This window comes from Lichenostomus cassidix, unplaced genomic scaffold (genome assembly GCF_008360975.1).
Source record: "Lichenostomus cassidix isolate B80296 unplaced genomic scaffold, HeHo_3.0 HiC_scaffold_529, whole genome shotgun sequence".
Taxonomy (NCBI): Eukaryota; Metazoa; Chordata; class Aves; order Passeriformes; family Meliphagidae; genus Lichenostomus; species Lichenostomus cassidix.
The window spans coordinates 175,676-186,823 of NW_028147264.1; the positions used below are offsets into that span (position 1 = coordinate 175,676).

The following is an 11,148-nucleotide window of genomic DNA, read 5'->3' on the forward strand; positions in this document are numbered from 1 at the left end:
GGGAAATCTGGGATAGACAACCATTCCAAATTCCAGGAATTTGGGAATTCTGGGAATTCCGTGGGAATCCTTCCATCCCCATGGGATAACTGCCGGCACTCCCTGCATTTCCAGTTCCATTCCCGGCATTCCCAATCCCATTCCCGATCCCATTCCCAATGTTCATTCCCGTCATTCCCAGTGTTCATTCCCATTATTCCCGATCCCATTCCTGATCCCATTCCTGGCAATCCCAGCATTCCCGATCCCATTCCCATTATTCCCATTATTCATTCCCATTATTCCTGCTGCCCATTCCCAGCATTCCCAATCCCATTCCCAGTGTTCCCATTCCCATTCCCAGCATTCCCAATCCCATTCCTGATCCCATTCCCAGCATTCCCATTCCCGTTATTCCCACTGTCATTCCTGTTTTTCATTTCCAATCCCTTTCCCATTATTCATTCCTGTTATTCCCAGTGTTCATTCCCATCATTCCTGAGGTTCATTCCCATTATTCTGGGTGTTAATTCCCACTATTCCTGCTGCCCATTCCCATCATTCCCGATCCCATTCCCAATCCCATTATTCCCGTTATTCCCATTTTCCAGGCTCCACAGTACTGGAGATGTTCAACACCCTCCTCTGGCAGCTCTGCCTCAATCCCATTCCCGATCCCATTCCTGATTCCATTCCCAATCCCATTCCCGTTATTCCTGATCCCATTCCTGATCCCATTCCCGTTATTCCCAATCCCATTATTCCCATTATTATTCCCATTTTCCAGGCCCCACGGTGCTGGAGGTGTTCAACACCCTCCTCCGGCAGCTCCGCCTCAATCCCATTCCCAATCCCATTCCCAATCCCATTCCCATTATTCCCGATCCCATTCCCAGCATTCCCATTCCCATAATTCCCAATCCCATTCCTGATCCCAATCCCGATATTCCCAATCCCATTCCCAGTGTTCCCATTCCCATTCCTGGTCCCATTGTCATTATTCCCAATCCCATTCCTGATCCCATTCCCAGCATTCCCGATCCCATTCCCAATATTCCCAATCCCATTCCCAATCCCATAATTCCTGTTATTCCCATTTTCCAGGCCCCACAGTGCTGGAGGTGTTCAACACGCTGCTCCGGCAGCTCCGCGTCAATCCCATTCCCATTATTCCCAATCCCATTCCCATTATTCCCAATCCCATTCCCAATATTCCCAATCCCATTCCCAGTGTTCCCATTCCCATTCCTGGTCCCATTGTCATTATTCCCAATCCCATTCCTGATCCCATTCCCATAATTCCCGATCCCATTCCCAATATTCCCAATCCCATTCCCAATCCCATTCCCAATCCCATGTTTCATTCCCATTATTCCCATTTTCCAGGCCCCACAGTACTGGAGATGTTCAACACGCTGCTCCGGCAGCTCCGCCTCAATCCCATTCCTGATTCCATTCCCACCATTCCCAATCCCAGTCCCAATCCCATTTTTCATTCCCATAATTCCCGTTATTCCCATTTTCCAGGCCCCACGGTGCTGGAGATGTTCAACACCCTCCTCCGGCAGCTCCGCCTCAATCCCATTCCTGATCCCATTCCCAATCCCATTCCCATTATTCCTGATCCCATTCCCACCATTCCCAATCCCATTCCCATTGTTCATTCCCAATATTCCCGTTGTTATTCCCATTTTCCAGGCCCCACGGTGCTGGAGGTGTTCAACACTCTCCTCCGGCAGCTCCGGCTCAACCCCATTCCTGATCCCATTCCCACCATTCCCAATCCCATTCCCGTTATTCCCATTTTTCATTCCCGTTATTATTCCCATTTTCCAGGCCCCACGGTGCTGGAGGTGTTCAACACTCTCCTCCGGCAGCTCCGGCTCAGCATCGACTACGAGCTCACCGGCAGCTACGACTGCGGCGCCGGCAAATCCCGCAAGATCAAGGAGCACGAGGAGAGGATGTTCCAGGAAGCTGTCATCAAAACCATCGGTCGGAATTCCCGGGGGTTTGGGGGTTTTGGGGGTTTTTTCTGGGGTTTTTTGGGGTTTTCTGCAGTTTTTCCAGGATTTTTTGGGTTTTTTTGGGGGGTTTTGGGGTTTTTTTTTGTGGGGTTTTCTGGGATTTTGGGGTTTTTTTCCAGGTTTTTCCAGGGTTTTTCTGGAGGGAATTGTGTGGAGAATGGGATTGGGGTGATCTGGGGGTTCTTTGCCATTGCCATTCCCATCATTCCCATTCCCATTCCCATCATTCCCGTTATTCCAATTGTTCCTATTATTCCCATTATTCCCGTCACTCCCATTATTCCCAATTTCCCAATCATTCCTGTTATTCCCATTTCAATTCCTGTTATTCCCATCATTCCCATTATTATTCCCATTCTCGTTATTCCCATTCTTCTCATCATTCCCATTATTCTCATTCCTGTCATTCCCATTCCCATCATTCCGGTCATTCTCCTTATTCCCGTTATTCCCATTACTCGCATTATTCCCGTTATTCCCATTATTCCAGTTATTCTCATTATTCCCATTATTCCCACTATTCCCATCATTCCTGTTACTCCCGTTACTCCCATTATTCCCATTATTCCCTTTACTCCTATTTTTCCCATCATTCCTGTTGCCATTTCTGTTATTCCCATCATTCCCATCATTCCCATCATTCCCATCATTCCCATCATTCCCATCATTCCCATTCCTATTCCCATTCCCATTCCCGTTATTCCCATTCCTCCCATCATCCCCATCCGCATCATTCCCGTTATTTCTGTTATTCCTGTTATTCCCATCATTCCCATTATTCTGGTCATTCCCGTTATTCCCGTTCCCGTTGCCATTCCCATCGTCGTTATTCCTGTTGCCATTCTCATTATTCCCGTTTTTCCCATTATTCCCACTGCCATTCCTGTCATTCCTCTTATTCCCATTCCCAGGACTCCCATTCCTGTTATTCCCATCATTCCCATCATTCCCATCATTCCCATCATTCCCATAATTCCCACCATTCCTGCTGCCATTCTCATTATTCCCATTATTCCCATTATTCCCATTGTTCCCATTATTCCCATTGCATTGCCACTCCCATCATTCCCATTATTCCGGTTATTCCCTTCATTCCCATTATTATTCCTATTCCCACCATTCCCATTATTCTCATTCCTGTCATTCCCATTCCCATCATTCCTGTTATTCTCCTTATTCCCACCATTCCCGTTATTCCCATTATTCTCATTCTCCTTCACATTCCCATCATTCTGGTCATTCTCATTATTCCCAATATTCCCATTACTCCCATCATTCCCATTATTCCCATCATTCCTGTTATTCCAGTTATTCCCGTTATTGCCATTATTCCAGTTACTCCCATTGTTCCCATTATTCCCAGTTACCATAATTCCTGTTATTCCCATTGCTCCCATCATTCCCAATTTCCCAATCATTCCCATTATTCCCATTATTCCCATTATTCCCATTCCCATTATTTCCATTATTCCCATTATTCCCATTATTCCCATTGTTCCCATTATTCCCATTATTTCCATTATTCCCATTATTCCCATCATTCCCTTCATTCCCATTCCCATTATTCCCATTATTTCCTTCATTCCCATTCCCATTTTTCCCATTCCCAGTTCCCATTCCCAGTTCCCATTCCCATCATTCCCATTATTCCCATCACTCCCATAACTCCCTATATTTCCATCATTCCCAATATTCCCATTTTTCCCACAATTCCCATTTTTCCAGGCTCGTTCTCGGGCACGCTCCCTCCCATTCCCATTCCCATCATTCCCATTCCCAAATTCCCGGTTTTTATTCCCGTTTTTCCCAGGCTCGTTCTCGGGCACGCTCCCTCCCATTCCCATCATTAATTCCCATCATTCCCAGTATTCCCATTTTTCCCATAATTCCCAGTTTTTATTCCCAGTTTTTATTCCCAGTTTTTATTCCCAGTTTTTATTCCCATTTTTCCAGGCTCGTTCTCAGGCACGCTCCCTCCCATTCCCATCATTCCCAATATTCCCAAATTCCCTGTTTTTATTCCCGTTTTTCCCGTTTTTCCAGGCTCGTTCTCAGGCACGCTCCCTCCCATTCCCATCATTCCCATCATTCCCATTTTTCCCGATATTCCAGGTTTTTATTCCTGTTTTTCCAGGCTCGTTCCCCAATCATTCCCATCATTCTCATTCCCATCATTCCCATAATTCCCACAATTCCAGGTTTTTATTCCCATTTTTCCAGGCTCATTCCCCAATCATTCCCATCATTCCCAAATTCCCATTTTTTATTCCCATTTTTCCCCCAGGCTCGTTCTCGGGCACGCTGCCTCCCATTCCCATCATTCCCATTCCCGTAATTCCCGGTTTTTATTCCCATTTTTCCCGTTTTTCCCGTTTTTCCCAGGCTCGTTCTCGGGCACGCTCCCTCCCATTCCCACCATTCCCATCATTCCCACAATAATTCCCAGTTTTTATTCCCATTTTTTATTCCCATTATTTTTCCCAGGCTCATTCTCAGGCACGCTCCCTCCCATTCCCATCATTCCCAACATTCAATTCCCAGTTTTTATTCCCATTTTTTCCCCCAGGCTCGTTCCATTCCCATCATTAATTCCCATCATTCCCATTCCTGTAATTCCAGGTTTTTATTCCCACAATTCCCATTGTTTCCCAGGCTCGTTATCGGGCACGCTCCCATTCCCATTCCCATCATTCCCAATATTCCCAAATTCCCAGTTTTTATTCCCATTTTTTCCCCCAGGCTCGTTCTCGGGCACGCTCCCTCCCATTCCCATCATTAATTCCAATCATTCCCATTCCCAAATTCCCAGTTTTTATTCCCGTTTTTCCCGTTTTTCCCAGGCTCGTTCTCGGGCACACTGCCTCCCATTCCCATCATTCCCATTCCCATTTTTCCTCACAGTTCCCATTTTTTATTCCCATTTTTTCCCCCAGGCTCGTTCTCGGGCACGCTGCCTCCCTACCAGCAGTCGGAGGTGATGGTGTTCATCATGAACAAAGTTCCTCTGCCGGGAAATTCCCACCATTCCCACAATTCCCACAGTTCCCTGGAGCCGGGAAGGGCCGGGTGAGTCCAGACTCAGCATTCCCGAATTTCTGAACATTCCCGAATTTCCACACATTCCCGAATTTCCGAACATTTCCCGTTTTCCACACATTCCCGATTTTCCTCTCCCATTCCTGCTTTTCTGCACATTCCTGCTTTTCCACTCAAATTCCTGATTTTCCTCAAATTCCCACTTTTCCACATATTCCCACTTTTCCAAGCATTCCCTCTTTTTCTCGCTCATTCCTGCTTTTCCACAAATTCCCTCTTTTCTGCCAATTCCCAATTTTCCAGAAATTCCCAATTTTCCAAACATTCCTGCTCTTCTGCCCATTCCTGCTTTTCCACCAATTCCTGCTTTTCCACACATTCCCCATTTTCCAAACATTCCTGATTTTCTGAACATTCCTGAATTTCCACACATTCCCGATTTTCCACACATTCCCGCTTTTCCAAACATTCCCAATTCCCAAACATTCCCCATTTTCCTCACATTCCCGGTTTTCCAAACTTTTCCCACTTTTCCACACTTTCCTGCTTTTCTGCCCGTCCCTGTTTTTCCAGTAATTTCCATTTTTCCAATAATTCCTGCTTTTCCGCCCATTCCCGCTTTTCCACAACTTCCCAGTTTTCCACAAATTCTCGTTTTTCCACAAATTCCCATTTTTCCACACAAATTCCTGCTTTTCCAAAAATTCCTGATTTTCAAACATTCCCACTTTTCCAGAAATTCCCGATTTTCCACACATTCCCGCTTTTCCACAAATTCCCTCTTTTCTGCCCATTCCTGTTTTTCCAATAATTCCCGCTTTTCCAAAAATTCCCGTTTTTCCACACATTCCTGCTTTTCTACACCCATCCCTGTTTTTCCAATAATTCCCATTTTTCCAATAATTCCCGCTTTTCCACACAAATTCCCGCTTTTCCAATAATTCCTGTTTTTCCACAAATTCCCACTTTTCCACACATTCCCGCTTTTCCACACAAATTCCCACTTTTCCACAGAAATTCCTGCTTTTCTGCCCATTCCTGCTTTTCCTAAATATTTCCCTCATTTCTTCACCTCATTCCCACCTGGAATTCCAAGCAGAATTTTTCCCATTTTTCCCAAACTTTCCCTCATTTCTTCACCTCATTCCCACTGGGAATTCCCATCAGAATTTCCCATTTTTCCCCAAATTTTCCCCTTTTTCTTCCCCCTTTTCCCACCCGTAATTCCCAGCAGAATTTCCAATTTTTTCCCAAACTTTCCCTCATCCCTTCCCCTCATTCCCACCTGGAATTCCCAAAGGAATTTCCCATTTTCCCCCAATTTTCTCCTTTTTCTTCCCCCTCATTCCCACTGGGAATTCCCACTGGAATTTCCCATTTTTTCTTTGCTCTATTCCCACCTGGAATTCCAAGTAGAATTTCCCATTTTTTCCCAAATTTTCCATCATTTCTTCCCCTCATTCCCACTGGGAATTCCCATTAGAATTTCCCATTTTTCCCCAAATTTTCCCCTTTTTCTTCCTCCTTTTCCCACCTGGAATTCCCAATAGAATTTCCCATTTTTTCCCAAACTTTCCCTCATCCCTTCCCCTCATTCCCACTGGGAATTCCCACTGGAATTTCCCATTTTCCCCCAATTTTCTCCTTTTTCTTCCCCCTTTTCCCACCTGGAATTCCCAACAGATTTTTCCCATTTTTTTCAAAATTTCCATCATTTCTTCCCCTCATTCCCACCTGGAATTCCCAATGGAATTTCCCATTTTTTCCCAAATTTTCCCCTTTTTCTTCCCCTCATTCCCACCTGGAATTCCAAGCAGAATTTTTTATTTTTTCCCAAACTTTTCCCTCATTTCTTCTCCTCATTCCTACCCAGAATTCCCAACAGAATTCCCAATTTTTCCCAAACTTTCCCTCATTCCTTCCCTTCATTCCTGCCTGGAATTCCCGTCAGAATTTCCCATTTTTCCCTAAATTTTCCCCTTTTTCTTCCCCCTTTTCCCACCTGGAATTCCAAGTAGAATTTCCCATTTTTCCCCAAATTTTCCATCATTTCTTCCCCTCATTCCCACTGGGAATTCCCATTAGAATTTCCAATTTTTCCCCAAATTTTCCCCTTTTTCTTCCCCCTTTTCCCACCTGGAATTCCCACCAGAATTTCCAATTTTTTCCCAAATTTTCCATCATTCCTTCTCCTCATTCCCACCTGGAATTCCCACCAGAATTCCCAGTTTTTTCCCAAATTTTTCGTCATTTCTTCCCCTCATTCCCACCTAGAATTCCCACCGAAATTTCCCAAATTTTCCCCAAATTTTCCCCTTTTTCTTCCCTCTTTTCCCACCTGGAATTCCCACCAGAATTTCCCATTTTTCCCCAAATTTCCCTCAACCCTTCCCCTCATTCCCACTGGGAATTCCCAATGGAATTTCCCATTTTTTCTTTGCTCTATTCCCACCTGGAATTCCAAGTAGAATTTCCCATTTTTTCCCTAAATTTCCCTCATTTCTTTGCCTTATTCCTGCTTGGAATTCCCAATGGAATTTCCCATTTTCCCCAAACTTTTCCCTCATTTCTTCCCCCTTTTCCCACCTGGAATTCCCACCAGAATTTCCAATTTTTTCCCAAATTTTCCATCATTCCTTCCCCTCATTCCCACCTGGAATTCCCACCAGAATTCCCAATTTTTCCCCATTTTTTCCAGGGAAAACCGGAACCGCCTGACGCAGATCATGCTCCTCAAATCCCTGCTGCAGGTAGGAGAACAAAGAATTCCCAACGGGAAAATTCCAGGAATTTTTCCCTTGGGAATTCTGACCCCAATCCTGATTTTTCTGGGGTTTTTCTGGGTTTTTCCAGGATTTTTCCACGATTTTTTCTGGGATTTTTCCGGGTTTTTTCCACGATTTTTCTGGGGATTTTTTTTTTATTTTGGGGGGATTTTTCTGGGATTTTTCCGGGATTTTCCCAGGGTTTTTTTTATTTTTCTGGGATTTTTCTGGGATTTTCCCAGGGATTTTTCCAGAATTTTTCCAGGGATTTTTTGGGGGGATTTTGTCCAGGGATTTTGTCCAGGGATTTTTCCAGGATTTTCCCTGTAATTTTCCCAGGATTTTCCTGGCACTTTCCTGGTACTTTTCCATGGATTTTCCCATGACTTTCCCATGATTTCCCATTACTTTCCCGATACTTTCTGCTGATTCCCCATGGATTTTCCCAGTATTTTCCTGGGATTTTTCCCAGTATTTTCCTGGGATTTTCCCAGGATTTTCCTATGGATTTTTCTGTGATTTTCACAGTATTTTCCCATGACTTTCCCATGATTTCCCCATGACTTTCCTGTGACTTTCCCATGACTTTCCCAATATTTCCCCCTGATTTCCCATGGATTTTCCCCTGGATTTCCCCATGGATTCCCCATGGATTTTCCCTGGATTTTCCCGCTATTCCCAGGATTTCCCATGGATTTCCCCATGGATTTCCCCATGGATTTCCCATAATTTTCCCATGGATTTCCCATGATTTTCCCATGGATTTCCCAATAATTTCCCATGGATTTTCTCATGGATTTCCCCATGACTTTCCCCATGATTTTCCTATGACTTTTCCGATATTTTCCGCTGATTTCCCATGGATTTTCCCATGGATTTCCCATGGATTTTCCCATGGATTTTCCCATGGATTTCCCATGGATTTCCCATGGATTTTCCCATGGATTTTCCCCTGATTCCCCATGGATTTTCCCATGGATTTTCCCATAATTTTCCCAGTATTTTCCTGGAATTTTCCCATGACTTTCCTGTAATTTTCCCGGGATTTTTCCCATAATTTTCCCATGACTTTCCCCATGGATTTCCTCTCATTCCCCATGGATTTCCCCATGGATTTCCCATGGATTTCCCCTGATTCCCCCTAATTCCCCATGGATTTCCCATTGATTCCCCATGGATTTTCCTTGGATTTCCCCATGGAATTTCCCATGGAATTTCCCATGGATTTTCCCCTGCTTTCCCATGACTTACCCATAATTTCCCCATGGATTTCCCCATGACTTTCCCGGTATTTTTCCTGGGATTTTCCCGTGACTTTCCTGATATTTTCCCATAATTTTCCCATGGATTTCCCCATGACTTTCCCATGACTTTCCCCATGGATTTCCCCTCATTCCCCATGGATTTCCCATGGATTTCCCCATGGATTTCCCCTGATTCCCCCTAATTCCCCATGGATTTCCCATTGATTCCCCATGGATTTTCCTTGGATTTCCCCATGGAATTTCCCATGGATTTTCCCCTGCTTTCCCATGACTTTCCCATAATTTTCCCATGGATTTCCCCATGACTTTCCCATGACTTTCCCCATGGATTTCCCATGGATTTTCCCATGGATTTTCCATTAATTTTCCCCTGATTTCCCATGACTTCCCCCGTGATTCCCCATGGATTTCCCCATGGATTTCCCCTCATTCCCATGGATTTCCCCATGACTTTCCCAATAATTTCCCATGGATTTTCTCCTCATCCCCATGGATTTCCCCATGGATTTCCCTATGGATTTTTCCCCTGATTCCCCATGGATTTTCCCAGTATTTTCTTGGTATTTCCCATGGATTTTCCCATGGATTTTCCCGGCTCTTTCTTGGTATTTTTCCATGGATTTTCCCATAACTTCCCATGACTTTCCCGATATTTTCCCCTCATTCCCCATGGATTTTCCCGCTATTCCCATGATTCCCCATGGATTTCCCCCTGATTTCCCCTCATTCCCATGGATTTCCCCATGGATTTCCCATGACTTTCCCAATGGATTTCCCCATGGATTTTCCCATGGATTTTCCCTTTATTTTCCCCTGATTTTCCCATGACTTTCCCCTCATTCCCCATGACTTCCCCATGGATTTTGCCGTGGATTTTCCCCTCATTCCCATGGATTTCCCCATGGATTCCCCATGACTTTCCCATGATTTTCCCATGACTTCCCCATGGATTCCCCATGGATTTCCTCATGGATTTCCCCATGGATTTCCCCTTGACTTTCTCAATAATTTCCCATGGATTTCCCCCATGACTTTCCCGATATTTTCCCCTGATTCCCCATGGATTCCCCATGGATTCCCCATGGATTTCCCCATGAATTTCCCTGCTATTCCCCCTGACTTTCCCATGGATTTTCCCCTGATTTCCCCATGGATTTCCCCATGGATTCCCCATGGATTTCCCCATGGATTTCCCCATGGATTTTCCCAGTATTTTCTTGGTATTTCCCATGGATTTCCCCACGGATTTTCCCAGTATTTTTCCTGGGATTTCCCCATGATTTTCCCAATAATTTCCCATGATTTCCCCATGACTTCCCCATGGATTTTCCCATGAATTTCCCATGGATTTTCCCATGACTTTCCCAACAATTTCCCATGACTTTCCTGACATTTTCCCATGGATTTTCCCAACATTTCCCCCCGATTCCCCATGCATTATTTCCCCACGGATTCCCCACGGATTTTCCCATGGATTTCCCATGGATTTTATTCTATTTTCCCACGGATTTTCCGGGATTTCCCGGCATTCCCAGGTCTCGGTGGGGTTCCAGTGCACCAACCTGCTCACAGCCCTGCCCAGCGCCTTCCTGGACCGGCTGCTGGCGCCGGCGCTGCTGGAGGATCCCGAAATCCGACTCTTCGTCCTCGAGATCCTCTGCAGCTTCGTCGATCGCCACGGCAACCGGCAGCGCCTCTGCATGGAGAGGTGAGCCGGAATTCCAAAAGGAATTGGTCGGGAATTTGGGATTGTTTGGGAATTCCCATGGGAATTGTTCGGGAATTTGGGATTGTCTGGGAATTCCCATGGGAATTGTTTGGGAATTTGGGATTGTCTGGGAATTCCCATGGGAATTGTTCGGGAATTTGGGATTGTCTGGGAATTCCCATGGGAATTGTTCGGGAATTTGGGATTGTTTGGGAATTCCCGTGGGAATTGGGAATTTGGGATTGTTTGGGAATTACCATGGGAATTGTTCGGGAATTTGGGATTGTTTGGGAATTCCCGTGGGAATTGGGAATTTGGGATTGTTTGGGAATTCCCATGGGAATTGTTTGGGAATTTGGGATTGTTCG

At 45.0% G+C, this 11,148-nt stretch overlaps 1 protein-coding gene across 1 annotated transcript in view; it reads left to right on the top strand.

The window, feature by feature from the left end:
• LOC146423942 (protein EFR3 homolog B-like) overlaps positions 1 to 10,780 on the top strand; it is a gene marked incomplete at its 3' end in the record, with an annotated part of 61,669 nt that extends 50,889 nt beyond the window's left edge. The window contains exons 10-13 of the mRNA XM_085044195.1: positions 1,816 to 1,974; positions 4,940 to 5,072; positions 7,741 to 7,792; positions 10,608 to 10,780. Of these exons, the coding sequence (XP_084900321.1) occupies positions 1,816 to 1,974; positions 4,940 to 5,072; positions 7,741 to 7,792; positions 10,608 to 10,780 (517 nt within the window). The remainder of the gene's footprint in view (positions 1 to 1,815; positions 1,975 to 4,939; positions 5,073 to 7,740; positions 7,793 to 10,607) is intronic.
• Between the last annotated feature and the right edge of the window lie 368 nt (positions 10,781 to 11,148).